General features: G+C 53.8%; 1 protein-coding gene across 9 annotated transcripts in view; it reads right to left on the bottom strand.

The window, feature by feature from the left end:
* The window catches only part of DAB2IP (DAB2 interacting protein), a 74,888-nt gene that overhangs the window by 10,583 nt on the left and 41,699 nt on the right, over positions 1–22,606 (bottom strand). For 6 of the 9 annotated variants that reach the window (XM_026712334.2, XM_026712337.2, XM_087914540.1 and 3 more), the window contains exons 4-6: positions 4,034–4,187; positions 3,592–3,690; positions 2,525–3,079 (exon numbers count right to left, since the gene is read on the bottom strand). In XM_026712334.2, coding sequence (XP_026568119.1) covers positions 2,525–3,079; positions 3,592–3,690; positions 4,034–4,187 — 808 coding nt within the window. Of the gene's footprint in view, positions 1–2,524; positions 3,080–3,591; positions 3,691–4,033; positions 4,188–12,999; positions 13,021–16,564; positions 16,774–22,606 lie in introns of those variants that run through there. The other 3 variants (XM_026712340.2, XM_087914544.1, XM_087914543.1) reach the window with 3 other exon arrangements.

The following is a 22,606-nucleotide window of genomic DNA, read 5'->3' as shown; positions in this document are numbered from 1 at the left end:
CCAGAACTAATTATAAACAGTTCCCCAAGATAAGCACACTCCTTTCAGTGCTGTGGAATGTTGCCAAAAACAGAAGTATAACAGAACCCAACCAAAGTACCAGAAAAAACTAACTAGAGTACACAGAGCTTCAAGGAGGGCTCGGAATCTAATTGAACTGCTTTGCTTCCTGCAAAGCTTTCGTCATTGAGGTTTGACTTTTATCCCTTAGGGGAGGGGCAATCACCTCCCACACTTTCTCCAGAGTCGCCCCTTCTGTTTCAGCTGCTCTCGCCTTCTGGCAGCTCGGTGCATACACACCCTGGAAACAGGCTCCCCTTGTTGTCCCTGCATTGGACCCTCATATGAGTCCACTCCAGACTCCCTGACTGGTCCCCTTTCTTCCTCACTGTCCAATTCCACTGCCGGCTGCACCGGCTGCCAGCAAACCACAACAGCAGCCTCCCTCCCTAGTTCAGTTTTGGCTGGGCTGGAAACTGCCTCCTCCTCCTCCTCCTCCTCCTCCTCCTCCTCCTCCTCCTCCTCCTCCTCCAGGTGTGTGTGTGTGTGTGTGTGTGTGTGAAGGTGGATGGTAAGTGCTTGATGAGCCCTGTCCTCTCTCTGCCTCTCCTCTCCTTCACCCGCTCGTCCCCAAGTAATTCTGCAAAGACATGAGTGTGAGGGTGTGGGGGTGTCTCACAGCAACACTTTCCCCTTTGGGGGCTCAGAGCTTTGCAGACTTGGCAGATTTTACGAGCATCCTCGGAGCTATTAGGACCAAGAGGGGTTATGAGCCCTGAAAGCAGCAGAGCCCACGGCTGGCTGGCAGCAGCTGCGTCTTTGCCCCCCTCCCCAAAACATTATCTGGTTCCTGATGCGGTTGGTTTGCCCCAGGCCGCCTGTTTCTCTGTGTCAGCAAATGCCAGCCATCTCCCCTAGACTGCCAAGCACCCCCAGGAGAGGGGGCAGCCTGTTTCTGTGGAGTGAAGCTCCCTGGGGTAGTGCCGCCCGCTGGGAATATCTTGAGGGGTGGAGGGAGAGTAAGGAACCCTGCCACTGACCTGCCTGGAACTCCAGGGCCCATCAACCTAATCCATGCATTGGCTCCAATATGTTACAATGTCAAGCTCTCCCCTCAAAGCCATTCGGAGCCCCCGTATGCTAAGGCAATCTACCTGAGTAGCAGCTTCACCCAGAACAGCAGCAACCGCAAAGCACTTTGCGTGCATTTCATGTCAAGGGGAAGACCAGGATGGGCGATGCACCTGCCTGCAGCCGCTTCAGGGATCCCAGGCAAAGGGCTTCTTTGGGGGCCAGATTGACGTGAGGGTGGGTGGGGGATACATGTGCTAACTCCTTGGCCGCCACTCACGCCTCTCAGAAGAGCCGATTACTCCCCGATTACTCCCGAAAGGAGGACCTTCACTGCGCTCGTAAAATTGATTAAAGCCGTAATTAGCTGGACTAACAACTCTTGTAAGAAATATTGGCCAATCCCCCTCCTCGCTCTGAGAGGAGGGGGCTGAGCGGAAGGCCTGTGGGATTTACAACTGGCCAGCAAATTCTAGCGCTCTCCGCGATGTAAACAAGGCGGAGGGAGGCTCGTATGGGTTGGCTATCCAATCCATCGATGGGGAGGGGGATCCTGAGAACATACATGCCTCCTCCAAGCACCCAGGGCCACTTGCTTGGAAGGGGAGCCTGGCAGAACTGGCAGGAGGAACAGCCAGTAGAGATCTGGGTGGCTGAGAGCAGAGGCAAGGCAAGAAATCCAGAGGAGCCCGCTCTCTAAGCAGCCCATCCTGCAGGGGCTGATGGGCTACCTCATCCTTCCTGGGGTGGAAAGGGGAGGGGGGTGTTTACTTTACTTTATTGTCATTGCACCTCGTACGCTGAAACCAAACACCGTCTTCAGGGCACATCGTGAAAATAACAGGAAAATAAACACAAACACACATCCTTCACACCACATCGAACTGGCAACCCCCGACACCACACCAACACTGCACTATACAGCAGAATTCAACAGAGCTACTGCCCTGGGATAGAAGCTGTTTTTCAGCTTATTTGTCCTTGTTTTTCTTATCATCCTGTACTGTCTGCCAGAGGGTAATAGTTCAAAAAAAGTGTGGGGGGGGGTTCCCAGGATGAGATGGATCTTTGAGGATGTTTTGAACTTTCTTAAGGTAGCGGGAGTTATAAAGCTCTTCCAAAGAGGGGAGAGGGAAACCCATGATCCTCTGGGCAGAGACGTTGTCCCAGGAACAGTAGTCCAGATAGCACACCATAAGGAAGTGGGGAACAAAAACTCACACCGACCTGCCAAGACCTTCCCACCCTTCCAGGCTGCCTTTTTTTTTTATGGGCACAGCAGTTCTGTGACAATTTAATTCAACCTTTCGAAGTCAAAATGATTCAGGGGCAAGTGACAGTTTGTCGACACAAAGGATCAGTTGCCCAAGCTAGGCCAGAGCTGGGTTCGACTCCCTGAACCAAAGTCATGCCCTGTTCCCCGTGGGAGCGGGTGAGGCCTCCCTGTCCTTACCTTGGCTTTTCCTGTGCTCTGCAGGATGTGGACCAAGGCCGAGGCCATCTCCTCCTTGTTCTTGACACTCAGCAGGGGCTCCAGCACGGAGCAGAGAACCATGTAGTTGTTGGTGATGTACTCCGCAAACTCCTTGTACGTTTCCATGGGGAGCACGCTCATGCTCTGGTAGCGTGACTTGATGCGGATCATGGGCCCCCCGGATTTGCCCTTGCTGGGGTTGGGCGTCACGACCGGGTACCACTTCTCCACGAACTGGCGCCCCGTGACAGAGCCAGCTGGGATGCTGACCAGCCCAATGAAGTTGGTCTTGTCTTTCTTCTTCTTCTTGTCCGTCTCCTTGTACAGGTGGACGGCGATACTCCGCAGTGGCGGGAGGTTGTTGAATTCAAAGTGCTCTCCCCAGAAGACATTGTCCGTTTTCAGCTTGCAGGTGGTGCGGGCGTAGAGTGCCTCGTCCAGGCAGAGTTCGCACAGGTAGCGCTTCTTTGCGGGCAGTTCTTTGGCTTCGATAATCCACAGCTGGAGCATGTTCTCCACTCGCCGACTGTTGTCCTGGGAAGGAGATGCAAAACAAGCGATGATGGGCTTACCTCCACATAGATACATAAAGGGATCTCGTCAGGCCAACGATTTGTACCCTTGAGAATTTTTAGCCACGTCCCTAACAAAACAACTTCTGGATAATATCCAGTAAACCCTTGGTTGAGCAAACTTCAGATACATCCGAGAAATGTCCCAATTGTGTCAAGACACCTTGTGCAAATAATGCCATTTACATCAATTATATATGGGTAGACTAAACCAATGGTGTACATTTGTATTTAACAGATGTTTGGATTTAAGAGATGGTTGCATTTAACAGACATTTGGATTTAACGGACACTTGGATTTAACGGACTCTTAGATTTAACAGACACGAACCTTTTCCAAAGCATTCAGTGAACTGACATTCTACCAGACTACGGGATCTGTTATCCCCGCTAAACTTCTCCCTTAAAGGGAGTTGAAAAACTGGGGAGAAACAAACAAAGGTACATCTTGCCAAAGACCTTCCCCAACACTACCTTGTTCGGGTGCACGGCTCGCCGCAGATTCTCCATCCATTTGTCCCGTTCTGCTGCAGACCGGCAGGAAAAGCATTTGCTCCCAGACGATGTTGTCACCTGGGAGAGAAGAGAGAGATGATGGCCATGGGGGTCTCCGGGCAAGCAAGCAAAAGCAAAGACCCTCAGATCCTCAGTGATTAAATACTGATGTCAAGCTTGGGCCAATGGGGCCCAATGTTCGGGAAGCACTGTCAAAAATCAGCCACCTTTCCCGATTCTACCCTCATGAAGTTGATACTGAGGTAGGCTGCCTCTAGCTGTGGAGGTTTCATCCTTCGTCTCCTGAGCGCATCATAAAACCAAGCAGGACCCACACCTGGTTCTGCCTTCTGCTTTCCATCCAGCAGCGCTCCGTCTCCCTCCCGGCCGCCACTGTACCCAACCCCAGCTTGCCCCTCACCTCGAAGCAGAAATCCTGGCCGAGGATGCTGCTGTGCACAGGCTTGATGACCACTTCCTCCTCCATGCTGAGGTCCAGGGCTTCCACCGCGCTACCAGGGCTGAGCAGTGACTCGTGGGAACGCGACTCCTTCAGCCTCGGCATTAGATGGGATCTGTGGGTGGCAGGGAGGAAGAGAAAGGGGACTGAGAAGAGCCTCCAGCACTCAGCATCTCCAGCGGCCCCCTCAGGATTGCAAAGATGGTTTCTCCCCATCCAAACACCCCCAAGACCCACTGTGCAGCAGAGTCCGCCCGGCCAGCAGGGAAGGAGCCGCGACTACTGAGATAGACTTCCTTCAATCACCCACCCACCGGCTCTCGGGCGACCGAGAGTCCACCTGCAGCGGAAACCGAAGGAAAAATCTGAACAAAGGAAAGGAGGCAATGCTGGGAATTCAGAAAGCAACGGAGCAACAGCAGGGTGGCCCCGAGCGAGCGGAGGAAACCTGGGGGGGGCGCACTGGAGGGGGCAGTGGGATGGGAGGAAGGAGAACTGGGCTGGCAGGAAAAGGAGTCTGTGGGGCTGGGCTGGATTAGCGGGGATCTCCTGCAGGAGTGGGGGGCAGCCATGCTATGACAAGTCTGACCAGGGGCCGATCTTGGCATCTCCAGAGAAGCAGAGTGGGATCTGGGGCTCACTTAGAGGTCCCCCCTCCCCAGACTCTCGGCTCAGAGGTTGGAGACTCCTTTGTGAAGGTTCTGGATGGGAAGCAGGAGGGCTGGGGTGGTCCAGAGGGCAAGGAAGCTATCTGTAGGACAGTGTGAGCAAGAGAGTGGAGGGAGGAAGAATAGCTATTGTTGGACTGGGAGGAAGCAGGGGGAGGGGGGGGAAGCTGGGGGTGGGGGGAGCTCAGCAGGGTGGGAGGAGGGATCAAATGGGAAGGCCCTCCAGGAGGAACCTTTTGTGACAAACACATGTTGTTAAAGGCGTCATGAGCTGCGTTTGAATGCAACCAGATCTCCTGGTTCTTTTGGTGCCCAGACGAAAACGGCTGCTTTCCTCTACGGGATCCATTCCAGATCTATCTATCTATCTATCTATCTATCTATCTATCTATCTATCTATCTATCTATCTATCTATCTATCTAATCTATCTATCTATCTATCTATCTAATCTATCTATCTATCTATCTATCGATCGATCTAATCTCTCTCTCTCTCTCTCTATCATCTATCTGTCTGTCTGTCTATCTATCATCTATCTGCTATCATCGATCTATCTATCTATTGTCTATCTATCATCTATCTATCATCTATCTGCTATCATCTGTCTGTCTGTCTATCATCTATCTATCTATTTCTCTCTCTCCCTCCCTCCCTCCCTCCCTCCCTCTCACACACACACAACCAGGGTCTGGGCAGGCCACTTGAACCCTTCACACCTGCCGATTCTAACCTTGGTTCTCCCAGGAAGAGGGCAGGGAAGTGAAAGTAGGACTTGGGTGCCACTGGGCCACCGAGACCGGATCCTCCCTTGGCGGAGACCGAATTGCAAATCAGAAAGCCACCGAGAGCCCCCACCCCAAACAACTGCATTGCCCCAATTCCTCTCCCTGCCTCCCCCCAAGAGCGGAGAGGGAATGGTCGATGTGGGAAACTTGCAGAGGAATTGCTCCAACACAGGGCTTAATCGATGCGTATCTGTTAATTGATTAAAAACGCGAGGTAGGAACAGTCACACGCGGGACTAGACTTAACAAATACGCAGACAGGAAAACACATGCAGATGTATGGATGTTTCTATCCGCATCTCTTAGGCGTGTGGATTGAGGCCAAATGTTTGTTTCAAAACAACAGCCTGGCATGCATCATCCCAAAGGCGCATCCTTCCTTCCTTCCTTCCTTCCTTCCTTCCTTCCACTTCCCACCGGAGAGAGTACCTCTTCCCAGAGATGCTCCCTTTAAACCTGGAAGCTACAGGAGCAAAGGAAAGGTAGCTATTTGTGCCCAACTGCAACGCGCTAATTAATTTATCAAGCACTTCTTGTGAAGAGGGATGGGTTGGGAACGGAGAGGCTCCCTGGCTGGCACCCCAAAGAGCAGCTTTTCACACCCCGCCAGGGTGGCTGAGATGCGCCCGGCACCGAGAAATGCACAATTGCCACGGCTGTCCAGGAACGGAGGGCCCACCCTCTGGACGTGAAGTCAGCAAGACCGGGCATCTATAAAACTCCTGTGGTTCTCCAACCGGCCCTGATTTAAACTCATTTCCTTCCTGCTGGTCTTTCTTGCTGCAGGGGCTTGGCGGGGCTGGCCAGCTCCCTCCGCTGGTTCCCTGTAGAGCAGCTAGGTTGTTGTTGGTGGGCAGGGACCACCCTGTAGCTCAGCAGGAAAGGCCAGGCTGGCACTAAAGCAGCCCAAGAGGCAGAAGGGACGGTGCCCGGCAAGACAAAGGTTCCCCTCCCCCGCTTCTTCTCTGATGTGGATGAGTGAAAAGCCCCCCCTCCCTCTCCCGCCAGCCCCAGTCTCCTCACCCGGAGAGATGTCCAACTCCACTGCATCGCCTCTCGGGGTGCCCGGCTGCCAGACATCTGCCCCACGGGAGACGGGCAGCTCCTTCTGCCCCAACACACAGGTCAAGCAGGCCCCCCGTGCCTTCCCACCGCACCCCCTCCTCGTGACCCCCTTCTCGCCTCTCCCGGCACTGCCTGGGCGGCAGAGGCGCTGGCAATGGCAGCCCGGTGGCGCTGGCGCTGATTGGCCGCCCTGTAGCTGGGGAAAGGAGCGACATCTGCTGTTAATGTCAACATTCACACACTGGAAAGCCAGCCACCCCACCTCCCCGGGCTGGCCAGGAGGCACTCTTCACGGGCCCCTCCATGCGGGGTGTGTGTGTGTGTGTGAGAGAGAGAGAGAGAGAGACAGAGAGAGAGAACAGGGAGACAGGAGGCTTCAAACCATGCAGGAGGCAGAGGGCAGGATACCTGCAGGGAGTGGGCAAAGAGACGGAAAGGGGGAGAGAGAGAGAGAGAGAGAGAGAGAGAGAGGGAGAGAGAGAGAGGGGCAGGCAGGCAGGCAGGCAGATAGATGATGGATGGATGGATGGATGGCGAGATAGATAGATAGGTAGGTAGGTAAATACAGAGACAGAGATAGAAATATAGATACAGATACATACATACAGAAACCCGAACAACCAAAGATCCAGATACATAGATATATATATAGATATAGATATATAGCTACAGATACAGATACAGATAAATATAGATATATAGATAAATGAGATAGACTGGATGAATGAATGAATGAATGAATGTACTGACTGAGGAAGGGAGGAAGGTGGGAAGGAAGGTGTGGGTGTCCACCTGTCTGCAGGGCTGGCCCCCCAACCAGTTCAGCAAGTCAGGGGCACCTATTGGTGGCAGGAAAACGGCCCCTTGGCAGACCCAGGAGGGAAGCTGCAGCCAAGGCCGGGTGAGCGGGAGGCAGCCACCCAAGTCCAGGAGAAGAGGAGGCTTCCTACATACAGCAGCACCTGAGCCTCTCCGGGACCGAGTGAGGATGGCGCCATAAAGGCAGGAGACGGAATCCTCTCCACGGAGGACATTGCCCGCTGCTGCTCAATGTTTTCTCCCTAGGAAGCGCCAGGAGGGACCTTTCCCACCTGGGGCCCTCCAGCTGCTTGCAAAGGAGGGAGCCAGGGGTGGGATTCAAATTTTTAACAACCGGTTCTGTAGGTGTGGCTTAAGTGGCTTGGTGGTCCTGTGACTGGGTGGGCGTGGCTTGGGGGTCATGTTATTGGCTGGGTGTGGCCAACTCAATATCATCACATCGAGGCACGCATCTCCTTGCCTGGCCTCTCATGACTGTGGGGATGCTGCAACAGTCAGAAGTGTGAAAAATGGTCATAAGTCACTTTTTTTCAGTGCTACTGTAACTTTGAATGGTCACTCCACACAAGTAAAGTACCAGCAAAGGAGGGGGAAAAAAACTCCGGAGACGTTCCTGAGACAGGAAGTCTTGTGCTGCCAAGAATGTAATAAGGGCTAACGGAGAGGCAGTTTTTGTAAGCAACCCCAGAATGTTTCCTTCCTGCCTTCCGTACAGGATTAGCCCAGTAATTTCTTCTAACAACCGGTTCTCCGAACTGCTTAGAATGTTAACAACCGGTTCCAGCAAATTGGTGCAAACTGGTAGAATCCCACCCCTGGAGGGAACTGTGGGGCATCCCGGCTTCCCTGGCACACGGCCCTCTTAAAGCCCTGGGCCATTTTTCTCCGGCAGAGGGGGAGGGGGAAGCGGGGAGAAAGTAAGAGGGGAGACCCAATAGAAGTTCACCAAATATGCACAGCAACGTAGGGGGAAGGAGGGAGGCCGTTCGCCCCACCATGGTAACAGGGGTGAGCGTCATCCAATGCAGTGAGTGTGCAGGAGGTCTCCTCCAAAAGAGAATTAGCTTGTGGAACTCCTTGCCACAAGACAACGGACGAGGACCCCCCCCCCAATGCTTCAGTCGAGGGCAACATTTTTCAAGGCTCTCGGATGTTGAGAAGGGAGAAAAATGGCCACCTGGGCGGGGAAGCCCAGCAAGAACGGGTTCGCAGCCTCCGTTCCCACAACCTCAGCTTTCCCAAGGAGGAGGGAATTCTTTAAAACGGATTTAACAGCTGAAGAGCGCCACTGACCACTCGGTTCCAGCTCACTGTTTATTTCCCAGGCAGAGCAAAAATCTTGGCTGGCGTTCAGCCTGGCTAGCTGGGAACGTGGCTGGGTGCCCATGCGATGTGTGTGTGTGTGTGTGTTCACAGGAGCTTCAAGCTATCACAAAACTGGGAAAAGACGCAGAAAAATCTGATGAGATTCGGGTGCTCCAGTCCCCACCCACTCGTCCTTGACCCCTCTCGCTCTGCTGCTTTTAACTGGAAGATCTGGGTCTCCTCCTCCCTTTTTAAAGCCAGGACCACCGAAATATCTATATTTGCCTCTCGGTTTTGGAGCTGGTTGAGAGAACCAGTCCACCCTTTGAGGATATTTCCAGTTCTCTAAATCCCCATATTGGTGTTTTAAAGGAGAGGAAGGAAGGACGGAAGGAAGGAAGGAAGGGAGGGAGGGAGGGAGGGAAGAGTGTGCATGTGTGAGTGTGAGAGAGAGAGAAAGAAAGGAAGGAGGGAGGAAGAAAAAAGAAACAAAAAGAAAAAGAAAGAAAGAAAGAAAGAAAGAGAAAGAAAGAAAGAAAGAAAGAAAGAAAGAAAGAAAGAAAGAAAGAAAGAAAGAAAGAAAGAAATGGAGGGAGAGAGGGAGGAAGAGCGTGTGCGTGTGTGTGAGAGAGAGAAAGAAAGAAGAAAGAAAGAAAGAAAGAAAGAAAGAAAGAAAGAAAGAAAGAAAGAGAGGGAGGGAGGGAAGAGCGTGTGTGTGTGAGAGAGAGAGAGAGAAAGAGAGAGAGAGAGAGAGAGAAAGAAAGAAAGGAAGGAAGAAGGGAAGGAAGGAAGGAAGGAAGGAAGGAAGGAAAGAAGAAGGAAGAAAGAAAGAAAGAAAGAAAGAAAGGGAAAAGTATGTGTGAGAGAGAGAGAGAGAAAGAAGAAAGAAAGAGAGGGAGGGAGGAAAGGAGGAGAGAGTGAGAGAGAGAATGAGAAAAGAAGAAAGAAAGGATAAATTGTTTTCTCTACTGCTCCTTCCCTTCAAAAACCATCGGCAGCCTCTCCTTATCTGGCACCCACCCAAGGAAAGGATTTCAGCTCTGGAGTGCCCAGCTGGGGCACGTTGGAGAAGATTGACCCGGGCACACCCGGGTGGGGCTCCAAGGGAGGCCTGGCCAGTGGGGCTTGGCAATCCCTCCGGTTCGGTCTGCCAGCGAAACTGGGCGAGGCCAGCAACGCGTTCCCTCTCGCCTCTGACCGAGAAAGTCATTTCCAGAGCAGAGAGAAACGGGTCCTGACTACTATTTGCACTGCCAGTTGGGCGGGCAGGAGCAGAGCGCACCCTGTCTGATGGGTGGCCCCCTCCCAGTTGCCCCCCCCCCGGCCTGGTCCCTCTGGCTAAACTGGGAGGGCGGGTGCAGAAAAGGTGGGAGGTGGGAAACGGAGCAAATTATTTCAAATTTGGTGGTCCCTGAGGTCCAAAAGGTTGGCGACCCCTGATCTAGGGCACAAGAGATAGACACAGATCATCAGAGTTGGAAGGGGCCTTGTAGGTCATCTAGTCCAACCCCCCTGCCCAAGCGGGAGACCCTACACCATTTCTGACCAACCTCTTCTTGAAAGCCTCAAGGGAGGAAGACTTCCCCGGCCTCCAAGGAGTTGCCCACTTGCCTGCCAGCAATTGTCCCCTTCTACGCTGGATGGGGAGGGTGGGGCTTTCCTCTTGGATAAATGGGAGGGTCTTTTAAACCCCTTCCCTTCCTGCCTCTCCTCCCAAGAGTCCCTGCTCCGTTCCAGATCAACCTTTTCACGAGAGCATCTCAGAAACATATTTGCTACCTGTCAAACTTCACACAGAGACAACCTTTTCTCTCCTGAATCTTCTTGAATAATTTCAGGTAGCCTGGTTCCCCCCACTCCACCCCTCCTCTCTCTCTTTTTTTAATCAATAGCTGACAGACTCATCAAATTACTTTGGGGACCAACAAAGCAATTTTTAAGCAGGCGGGAGCCCTGGTAGAGCTGTCAAACCCACATAAAGCGAAGAGCGCAAGTGAGGGGCTGAGAAAACCCCAGCTCGACGGCACGATGCTTTTGTAAACTAGATATTAATTTATCATTAATGAATCACCATGGAGCAACGAGGTGGATTCCTCAAAGTTCCTGGCCCTCCCCTGGCAAAAAAACGAACTGCCCGGAAAAGAGAGGCAGGAAAGGGGGAGCGGGCGAAGGAAGAGGCGAAGGAGAAGCTGCAGCAACCCAGACAGATTATTTGGGGGGTGGGAGGTAGAGGTCTTTTGCTATCAGAAACAGGGGGAAAAAGTAGCAGCTAGATCTAGAACCCACTCCCCAAAAAGATTACTGGCAATCTAAAGCCACAGGGTCCAGTTCTGGTCACTTAAACCGCCAATGGGGGGGTGGGAGAGAGAGAGATTTGGGGGTTCGCAGAGAACCAAGTGTTTTTCAAAGAACAATTTAACTAACCAATTTCTTCCCATCTTTGTTTCTTAACAAAACGAACAAAAAAATTCACCAAACAAAGAAAAAATTTACCAAACAAACCAACAAAATTATAAAACAAATTTTTTTTACAAAACAAGACCAAAAGAATTGCATTTCCCTTCGGCCGGATGTGTATTTAAGTATTTTTAATCTCTTTATTTCTCTCGTCCTTTTCACAGGACTGCTATAAATCATTCTGCTCAGAACCAACCAACTCTCTGGTTTTTATACTTTTTTATACTTCACCAGCTGTGCCACAGTTCAAACCAAGATAGGCAAACGACACGTGAACACCCAGGAAAAGCGCACTGCCTGCGTAACCCTTTTTGCCTCCCGCGTAACTGTGGAGGAAAAAGGTTGATTGCGAAACCCCGCAATTGGGTGGCAGGACCTGCCTTGGGCGCCATTCGTGAGGGCAGGGGGGAGAAATTTGAGGAGACTCAGCCCTCACTCCTGGGGTCTTCAAACCCAGACCACGCAGACACCTCTGAAGAAGCAGGCAATCGTTGGAATAACCTTCCCTGACTCTGTGGCATCGAGGAGATCAAATGAGCACAAGATAATAGGGTCCACTTCTATGGATCTGGGACCGTTTCCAAGATGTAGAACAACCCAAGAAGGACGTCGGTGTGCAGCGATGAGCAACGCAAACAGAAGCGTTTCCTGTGGCTGGATGGGGACCTGAGTTCAACTGCACTAACCCGCCGATGTTGCGGCTCTCTCCAGATGCAAAACATCCCTTCACAGCTGTGGAAAAGCAAAGCAACTAACTCAAGAACTTCACATCCGCTTTCCTGCAAGGGGAGGAGCCGCAACATGAGAGCCTCGAATCCTTTGCCATGTGACCCAAATCTGCAGCCCAGGAATATCTGGAAGCTTCAGCAAGAAGGAGAGAAATCGCCTTTAGCTTTCCGGACTGTAAATTTGCTTCCTAACTCAAAATATGGCCAACTTCGACTTTAGGGCTGGGCAGGCGGTGCCCGGCCTCCTTCTATCCTCCCCACTGAAAACATCCATCTTAAATGCTGCAGGATTTGCATCCGATTTGAACATCCCCCGACAGAATGTTTCTTCCTTCCAAAGATTTTATTCTACAGAGTCTCATCGTATGCAAAGTGACCTACTTTTTCAACCATTATTTGCAAAACTCTGATTCTGGAACGTGCTTTGCCACGATGGTCATTTTTTTTCTTCCCCTTCTTCACACCCACCCACTCCCGGGCCTGGCATCTTCCCCACCGTTATCCCTCGACAGCAAAATACCTCTGGAAGTCTGGAAACAATTTAAGCATTTGCCACGAGGGTGTGAGTGTTGTTTTTAAATCACAGATACAGGGAACAGGAAAGAGAGAGAGAGACACGCACAAGACAAACCCCTAATATTTTTTTGAGCAACGCAGATAAGATCAGTAACTAGGAACGATGCTTAGGGGAAGCTTTCACAAGACCCTTGACCCCTAACTTATTTTGAGGTCCAATCTCGGGAAGCGAGGGCGAAGAGAAAAGCCCTGGGAAAGCAAGCCTCCAAAAATTCCCCCACAAAGAGATCCAGGTGCCCCGGAAGGTAGAAATGCCAACAGATTCAGCTCCCCAGCCTGCAAGGAGGTGCGCAGGCTGAACGAGTTCCACTGCCCATCTGCAAAGGGGCAAGGTCTGTCTGTCCCCTCCCCACTTGCTAACTCCTGGGCTGCCTCACCCAAAGGCCTGGCTTCCTCCTTGGCGCGCAGCCAGCTGGGCCCCACACTGCCCCCATCTCTTCTCTGCAAGCCTCGTGGGGGTTTCCTTGCTCCAAGGGAGACCAAGGGAGGGAGGGAGGAAGAGGCCCTGGGCGCACACACTCACCCTCAGCCAGAGCTGCACACACACAGCGTCCGGGCCCCAGGTCTGTGTTGGAGGAAACCCATCTTGAGGTCTGAAGGATCCCCAGCCATGCCGAGAGCTTCCAGAAGCCCCCCACCCTCCGGGGGGGAGGTGGAAGCTGGGAGACTCTCACCCTCTCCCTGCCCCCAAACAGGAAGTGAGCCTGCGCGCCCTTGGCCCACCTCCTTGTATGGTGCCAGCGCTTGGGCTCTGCACACAAGGGCTTGGCTCTCAGCCCAGTCACTTCTGGCCTCCGGAAACTGTTCCCCGAGGCAGGCAGGCTGGCTATCCGTCTGCAGAAACCGTCCTGGGAAGGACAGAGTCCAGCCAGTCCACTTAATCCCCGCGGGAAGAACAGCAGCTCCATCAGGCAGGAGGCAGACCCCCACTGGTCCTGGAACGGCTCCAAGGTCCAGCCCCAAAGGGAAGCTGGGCCGGGACCCCAGGGAACAAGCCACCCCACGGGTCTGAAAGGATGCATGCCGGAGCGAGGGGACCCTTTGGGCGAGGGAGCTCAGAGAAGCGACACAGCTCAAGAGAAGCCGGACGTCAAAAGAGAGCCACTGAGGATCATTTGGGAGGAGGGGGATTTGCGATGCACCGGGGAGCCAAGGGAGATCGGTTCAGGCGGAGCCCCGGAGTAGCGGCAGCGAAGGCTTCTTCTCAACCCAGCTGGGCCAGGCGTTCAAAGACAGAGGAGCCCAGGAACCTGGGCCACGCAAGGCGGCCCAAAGTCCAGAGAGATGCTTTCGCCAGCCTCACTTCTACAAAAAAAAAGGCCTTGGTCCTCTCCGAGAAAGAAACCACGGCACAACGGGTCCAAAACCAACCCCGTCCTGCAAATGCTGAATTTCTGTCAAGGGTTCTGGCCGGCTCACCATTCTGGAGCGTAGTAGAAGCAGCAGCAGCTCCTAAAAAGAGGTTTAACTGCAGGTCTAGATGACCTTCACAGCTCCCTCCATCTCCCAATTCCACGCATGGGAGGGGGGATTCAAAGGCACCCCCTCCCATGGTCCAACTTGACCATCCCCCATGAGATCCGGCGCCCCAGGTGCCCAGAGATCGTGGGGGCCCACCAAGAGTAGGCGGCTGAGGAGCGAAGTCCAGGAAGGGGACATTCCGCGGAGCTTTTGAAAACGGCCTTATCGCTCTTTCCTTCCCAGTAGGTGGTTCCTCCTTCGCCTGGACTTTGTCACCAGAGATAAAACTTCTGCTTTGCCAAAAAGGAAAGCAAGCAGAGGTCTTTTTTGGGGGATGGAGGGGAGTTGTCAAGGGATACAGCTGTTGACCTTCAACCATCTCCATGCTCAGATAGACTATTCTGGCCCAAAGTGCTTTGGAAAATGGGTTGATCCTTTAGACACAACTTCTGGGATGCCATAGCCGCCCAAGTGGGGAGAAACCCTTAGAAAGAGCCACCTGGGTAAAAGGCCAACGGAGCTGCCCATCGTGCGCCTGTTTTGCTGTGTCAGATGCCCTTAGGGTGCAGCCCCTGTGGCTTAGCCTCCAACGCATTGCCGGCCTTGGGTGAAACCCACCCAGGGCCACCTCTGGGTTCGCTGTGTCTACCAGGCCCTCCCCTCGAACCTTCCTCCAGCTTCACAAGAGCCCAGGTCCAACTGGGGGCCCAACGCAAGCCAAGTGACGCACAGCTGATCTTCTCTGAGTCTTTGGAGACGTTTCACGCCAACAAAGTTCTGCTTTAATTCACAAACGGCGTCTCCAGGCACACAAACACACACACACACACACACCGCTTCCCTCTCCCTCCAAAAGGAGCAAGCCTGGAGCTACTGCTTCAAAGCACCGAGAACGAATCCCACACACACGGCTGGGACTCGCCTGCCTTTATGGCTCCAACTGCCAGACTATTGATCCTTCCGGCTCCTTGGCTAGGAGAGGGAATTGCGAGGTGGGCTCTTTTTTTCCACCCTGGGAGAACAGGGAAATTGGGGCGGGGAGGGGCGGGGGGGAGAGAGAGGAACCTGCAATTACCCATTCGTTGCAAAGGGCAAGGCCGGCACCCTGGTACCCACCAGTGAAGGCTGCCCGTTAGCATTCTCCCCCCCCCACACGCACGCACACACTCCCAAGCTGTCGGAGTGACCCCAGAGGGTGGCAAAAACAGGCAGGGGGCTTGCGAGGCGGCCGTGCCTCCTCCCCTCCATCTCACCCCGTCTCCTGCTCAACAATGCTTGCCCCCCCACCCCGGTGCCTTTTAATGGACACCAATGAAGTCATTTGTTTATCGGTCTTTGGGCACGACCGCCTGGTCCCACTTCTCTGCCATAAATCTCTCAGCAGTTCCACCTCACCATCACCGTCAGCCCGGCTCCACCTGCTCTGCTCACCCTGGGGGGGTGTGTGTGGGAGGGGGGGGGCTGGCCCCCTTTCACTCCTCCTCACCTGACCTCTCCTGCAAGCACCCCTGGAGCCCTGATAAAAGCAATACATGTGGCCGGAAATGGACGTTGGGATGCTATGGGGGAAAAAAAGCGACCTGCAGAGGGAGGGAGGGAAGGAGGCCTGGTCCTCCTCCTCCTCTTCCTCCCTGCAAACTCCACTCCCTTCTAGCTCTGATGTTGATCCCTAGTTGGGTCAAGAAACGTCTGCAAGAAAACAGCCGACCTCAGAGAGCATCAAAGATGCTACAGTTCTCCTCCTCCTCCCCAACACCTGTTTTTTAATCAGGTTACCCTCAGTCCAAACATCTGCTCATCTGCTAGGGATGCTTTGCCTGGGAAAGGCCGCATTCCCCGGCCTCCCTGGGCTGACTCAGATGGCCAAGAGCTACCGGTCCAGGGTGGGGGTGCAAAGCTGCCCAAGGAAGGGTGGGAACCGCAATAATCAGGACACAAAACAGCAGCAGCAACAACAACAGACGGAAGGCAAGCCGAGCGCCGCTCCTGGACAAACTGGCAGGGCTGCTTTCATCCTGCAGCCCTGCCATGTTAAGCAGGTTATTTGGAGCAGCCAGCCTGAGACTAACCTCCCCTTCCCCATTGCTAGAAAAATAGGCTAAGCAAGAGGGGCTGAGGGCTCTGCTTCGAACAGCAGCAGCAGCAACAATTTGGCAACTTGGGCCTGTGCAAAAAAGCAACTCCTGTCGAACTCTCTACCTGCCTGCAGCTTTCAGGAAGAGCCAGTCTTTTGAATGCAACCTCGGCCCGTTTCTTTCTGCTGGGGCGGGCTGGACAGCGCCAAGCGCGCCCCGTTCCTCGCGGGAGCAGCAACCCACGTCCCACCGCCGAGGCCTCAGCCAGCTGCCCCCCCGCCCCCATCTCAAGGGAAAGGCAGGCCAGGGTCTCGCAGCGCGTCGGAAAGCCAAAGGGCCGGCCGAAGTACCTTCTCAAGTTCGTGGCTTGCAGGCAGAGCGGCCGGGCGGTGGCCGCTCCCGGAGCAGGACGCGCGGCCTCAGCTAGCGCGCCCGGACCGGCCCCGCGGCTGCAACCGCCCAGGCCTCCGAGGGGAGGGCAGGGGAGGGCAGGGCGGGCGTGGCTGCTCGACTCGGCCAAGCAGCAGGAGCCCGGCCGAACGAGCGCCTCACCTTGGCAGGCGATGCCTCCTCCTCCTCTTCCTCGGGGCAAGCTCCTCCGGCCAAGGGAACGCGCCTCCCCTCGCCGCCTTCCACCATGGCGCTCCGGCCGCCCTGAGTTTGGCAAGGAGGGTTTGGGGCAAGGGGTGCGCGCGGCGGAGGCCCCCCCAAGCCCGCCCGCAGCTGCTGCAGCCGCCTCGCCTCTCCGGCTTCCGCGGGAAGGGAGGAGACAAAGGCGCGCAGGGCTCGGCCCGTCCCCTCGCCTGCCCAGCTGCCCGCCCCCTCCTCGATCCCGGCTGGGAATCCCGACAGGGAGGGAGGGGAAGGCCGGCCCGGCGCGCGCGCTTCCATCCCAAGGAGGAGGGGTTGCAACGGCGGAGCTTTCTGCAGATGCTCAGAGGCGCATCGGTGGAGGAGGAGGAGGGTCCCAGCCACGGCTCTGCCCCTGACAGCTTCTTGCTCTGCGCCCAACCGTCTCATTTCCAGGACAGGCAGCCCCCTCCCCAATCTCTCAAAGGAGCCTGAATGAGGCCGGAGCTGAGGAAGGGGCCCCCTTCTTCTCCAAGTGGCCCACCTACCACGCCCCTCGGGGCGTTTCTGCCCGTCTGCTGGCCGCTTCAGAGCGAAGAGGTTCCAAGGTGGCTCCATGGTGAAGCCATCTGGTTAGAGAGAGGACAGGAGGTGGGGCTGGAGGCCCAACGGGGGCGGAGGGAGCCTCCTGCCCAGGAAGCCTCCACCTGGGAAGGGGTGACTGCCCATCCATTCCCACCTCTAAAACTCGGGAGGGCTTTGAGCAAGGAAGTCCCTGACTCTCCAGGGGCAGCTCTGGAAAGTGGCCGAGGTCTCCTGGAGGCCTTCTGCAAGGTAAGCCCCCCCATCCCCCCACCAAGAAAGCACTTGGTCCTCTTCCACTCCCATCTCCTTCATCCTGCCAACAACGCTGTAGAAGAGATGCCAACGCTGCCCGAAACATCCCCCCCTGCCCTCCGAGACACAGGTCCATCTCCTGCCCGGTTTGGCCTCCCCCCCGTATGGCAGCCCGGATCCGAGAGTCAGGCAAATCCTGGCTTCTTGGTGTTTTATCCAGGTTGCTGGAAGAGAGAAAGAGAGAGAGAGAGAGACCCATCTGCAAAGAGCTGGCAATGGACACAGACAGACTGCCGGAAGGTAAACAGCGTGGGCGAGCTTCGTGGCATCTGTGAAAGTGGCAGCGTGTGGCAGATCCCAAACATGGCGGTGGACGTATGCGAGAGTTTTTGTTTGCCTTTCCAAAAGATGTTTTTTTGGGGGGGAGGGTGACTCATCCTTGAGAGAGAGAGAGAGAGAGAGAGAGAAAAGCACATTCCGTGCCAACAGCTTTCGAGGCTTGTCCTTCTGAGACGATGAGGAGGATGAGGAGGGTGGTGACGGTGACGATTGATTGCACAGTCAACCAGAGGTTTCGATCTCTGGGTTTGGCATTTCGGCCCACCCATCGAGTCTTTTCCCCGGCACCTGGGATAGGCAGGCGTGGAGGCCTGAGGGTGCTAAAAACATCATCGCGGGATGTCAGCTCTTCCGAGCACAGCTGCCTTTTGCAATTGACCAATGAGGACTTTTGTCAATGCCGATGGTGCTCCAAATGTTTTGGTGTAAACCCAAGGCTCTTCTCACGATTGGTCCAATCCTGGCTTTCTTTTGCCACAGTCATTTCCCTTCTATTTCCAGGTCTTTTTTTTTTTTTGGCCTTCTGTGATCTGCGGTCACCAGGTACCACCACGTCCTCTTGTCCAGACTGACTTTTCTCTTTCTTATCCAGAATGGTTAAGTCTGGGTTTCTATTTTATTTCCCCCCCCCTGCCAAGCAGGTGCTTTTCTGTTTGAATTCTAAAGCCCCGGAGCTTCCGCACTTTTTATTTTTTATTATTGTTATTAAAAGCATGCCTGCAAATTAAAAGTTAATGGAGCAGATTTAATGCTGATGTTAGGAAATCTTCCGCCGAGGGCCGGTTCCTGCAGCAGCCAATGGAGAGCTCGCTTCGGCATAGGGCAGAGATGCGGAATCACTGCAAGTGGATTGGGGTCCCAAATGGATTCTGCTGGGGAAAGCAAGGTGATCTCTCGACCCCCCCTGAGAGAAGCCATTTGAGTGCACGAGACACACACAGACACCCCGATCCTCACAACGAAATCCCTGGGGAGGGTCCAGAGCTCTGCTTTTAGCCCCTTCAGCGCATCGAAGGAAGCCTCTGTGTCGGAGAGAACTGTGATCCAGACAAGCGGCAACCCCTGCTGCCTTTGCAGCTCAAGGAAGAGGCCAGGATGTGATTTTCCTCCGAGGAAAATGATAGAGCCTGTCTTGCGGTCAGTGTGATGTGGGCACTGGCCCAGGCTAAATATGGCTGAGTGGCCTGGAGACGGCCCCCGAGGTGCCATTGCCTCCCGAAAGCTCTCCAGGGCAAGGAGGCCCGCTCAAAGAGAACGGACCTGCTTGGAAAGGAAAGGACCGGGAGATTTCAGACGGGACCGACGGCGGATCGAGCAATCCACCCCGGGGGATCCGCCGCCGTGTCTTCTTCACCCAGGAATCCGCCGCGTGCCATTTGGTGGCACGGATGTGCACAATCTCTGCTTGTTCGAAGGGCATGCACGTTCTTCCTTGCAAATGTCATTTCAGATCATTTTTTGTGTGTGCGACGTACCCGATCGTGGCCATTTCTAAATATTGCAAAAAGTTTTGAGTGTTGAGCCAAGAATGACCCCACACCTCACATTCTGTAGTTTTTCCCAGCCTTGTAATGGCTCCTCCTTTCCTACACACACACACACACACACACACACACACACACACACACACACGAAAGATCACACAGCGCTCAGCCAGCTGTGCACACACTCAGGTGCCCTTCCAGCCTCTGGCCCAGATGTGCTCTTCCTGGGCTTCCCCAGGGCTCTGCCTACCTGGAAGAGGCAGCAGACCTGCTCCCACTCAGGAGGATAAATCTCCCTGAGAGCCAGGTCAGCACGTTATCTCTCCCACAACTCCTGGCTGGGAGGCATCTTCGCTTCGCTTGTCGACTCGCTAAAACGGACAGCTTCTCCGGCAAGCCAAAAAACAGGACAGCCCAGTTCGCTTTCCTTCCACCTGCCCTGCTCTGCAAGGGGCCCCACATCGTTCCTGGGGTGCAGCACAGGGGCAGCTCTCAGGACCACTTCCTAAACCGAGTCCTGCTTAGCCCAAATCCTAGAAATAAGCCACGATGGCAGGCTCCCCACGACGTGTTAAGAATCCAAAGGTTACAGATTCCAGAGCACAAATAGTTGGGTACATCCAACCTTAAAAATGAAGGTTTCTCATTCTGCATTAATCCCTTTGCTGGGTTTGCATGACACACACACACCAAAACAAAACAAAAAACTGAAAGCTCAGCAGAGTCAGGATATTCTGCAAATATAGCTCACCGGATTTGGTTTCGAGTGTTTTTGTGACCAGGGCAAGCTGCTTTTGAAGCTGCGCGGCAGATTGTTGGTAGGATTAAAACCAAGGTGGGGTGGAAATTATTTATGCTTGCTTTGGGTTTCCTCTGGACAGAGGCAGGAGGCCCTGGCTCTTGGGTGCAGATGGCCTGAAGGGACGGTTGCCAAGGGGTCTGGCTGGGCTACCTGGGCAGGCATACCGCCCCTGCCCCCCTATGCCACAGGGTCAACTCCATTTTGCTCCCAAAGTGGACCTGGCATGCTTATGGAGGGGGCTACATGCAGGGGTGGGATTCTACCAGTTCGGACCAGTTCTATAGAACCGGTTGTTACGATTCTGCACAGTTCAGAGAACCGGCAAATCGCACTCCTGGCTGGCTCCTCCCATCCCCTCCTGCCCCACCCAGGAGGTTTCCCTGAGGCCCAGTCGGGCGGGGGGGGGTGTATTCAGGGGGTTGGGGTAGGGAGAAGTGGCCTGAGAGCAGAGCTGAACCTTCCTTAAGATCGAAGCTTCTATTTTTTCCAGTGCAGACTCAGGCAGCAGATGGCAGAAAGGTAGATCTGTGAATGAATCTGTGATTCTGCAAGCAAATCTGCCTGCCTGCTTTGCCTCATTGGGGGTAAAAGTTGCTCTTTTTTTTTTTTAATGAAAAAAAATCAATATTTACATACACATTTACAATATTGACATACAAGCCACACCCAGACAGTCACATGACCACCAAGCCACACCCACAAATCGGGCCCGGCCCACACAACAACCGGTTGTTCAGAAATTTGAATTCCGCCCCTGGCTACACGGAGGGGGAGGGGAGCCTCTGGCCAACCGGAAGGGTCTCCTCGGGTGGCTGCTGCTCTTTCCTGTCTCTGAGGTGCTTGTTTATTGTCCCTGTTTCTTGCATCACCCTGCGTAGACGCAGCCAACGGCACAACACCACCCCTCCCATAAAGGCAGCCGGCTTAAGGCAAGCTCTGCTGTGATCAGAGGGGCTGCTGGGGGGTTGGTGGGGTGGAGGGAGGGAGGGTGTTTGGAGTGCAAGGCTCCGGGGCCACCCCAGAAGAAGCTGTGCCGGGCAAGACACCCCCACGGGGAAGGCCACGGGCAGAGCGAGCGCAGTGCCCACCGGAGGCTCTGTTGGACGTGCCCAAGGAGGAAAGCAGAACCCTGCTCTTTTAGGATAAGAGACACCCCTCCCCCCAATTCTAACCAGCCACTCCTTCTCCTCTCTGGGGAGCCCAGCAGAGCCGTGCGGCGACGGAGCAGCGAGCACAACAAGCCATCCCTGGGGGGCAATCGAGTTACCGAGATTAAATGATTCCCCTCATCGCCAGCCGTAATTAATTCGGGAGAGAAGCCGGCAGAGACCTTCCACGTCTGACTCCTGCTTTGGGGTCTGCCTTTTCTCCTTCTCTTGCCACACCTGTGTGGGCAACTCGGCACCACTGGAGAATGGTCTCCCTGGGTGGCCTCTCATCCACCACAGACCACCCTGGAACTATGGAAAGCGGGGAAAGAGCCTCCGGGCAGCTGGGTACAATCACACCTCTGCTTGCCACCTGGCCCAGAGCCACGTTGGCCTGGGTGGACCCTGCTAAATAAGACTGCACACCCGAGGCAGGGAGGTCAAAAGGCACTCTGAAGAAAATTGGGTGGATGTCTACTTTTGATCCTCACGAACGGAGGCGCCTGTATACGTGTTCCGGCATAACCTATTTATTCCACATTCCTTTTTCGCTATATTTCTATGATCTGTTTTGCTCAGGATTGGATGTTACATAGAATAGAATCAAAATTCTTTATTGGCCAAGCGTGATTGGACACACGAGGAATTTGTCTTGGTGCAAATGCTCTCAGTGTACATAAAAGAAAAGAGACATTTGTCAAGAGTCAAGACTCATCAGGCGCAACACTTAATAATAATCATAGGGTACAAATAAGCAATCAAATCATACTAGGAAACAGTCAGTATAGATTGTAAGGATACAAGCGACAAAGTTACCATCATACAGCTACAAGTGGGAGGGCATGGGTGATAAGGAGTGATGACAATGTTAATAATAATAGTAGTGCAGACTTTGTAAATAGTTGGACAGTGTTGAGGGAATTATTTGTTTAGCAGAGTGATGGCGTTTGGGAACACACTATTCTTGTGTCTCGTTGTTCTGGTGTGCAGTGCCCTATAGCGTTGTTTTGAGGGTAGAAGTTGAAACAATTTATATCCAGGTTGTGAGGGGTCCGTAGATATTTTCACGGCCCTCTTTTTGACTCATGCAGGATACAGGTCCTCCATGGAAGGCAAGTTGATAGCAATTGTTTTTTCTGCAGTCCTAATTACCCTCTGAAGTCTGTGTCTGTCCTGTTGGGTTGCAGAACCAAACCAGATAGTTACAGAGGCGCAGATGACAGACTCCATCATTCCTCTGTAGAACTGGATCAGCAGCTCCTTTTGGGCAGTTTGAGCTTCCTGAGTTGGCGCTGAAAGAACATTCTTTGTTGTGCTTTTTTGATGACGTTTTTGATGTTAGGTGTCCATTTTAGGTCTTGTGATGTGATAGAACCTAGAAATTTGAAGGTTGATACTGTGTTGTCTAGTATTG

The sequence above is a fragment of the Pseudonaja textilis genome, chromosome 17, assembly GCF_049901715.1.
Source record: "Pseudonaja textilis isolate UNSWEBS1 chromosome 17, rPseTex1.2, whole genome shotgun sequence".
Lineage (NCBI taxonomy): Eukaryota > Metazoa > Chordata > Lepidosauria > Squamata > Elapidae > Pseudonaja > Pseudonaja textilis.
The sequence above is the reverse complement of the archived record's forward strand: the minus strand, read 5'-3'. Positions and strand labels throughout refer to the sequence as shown.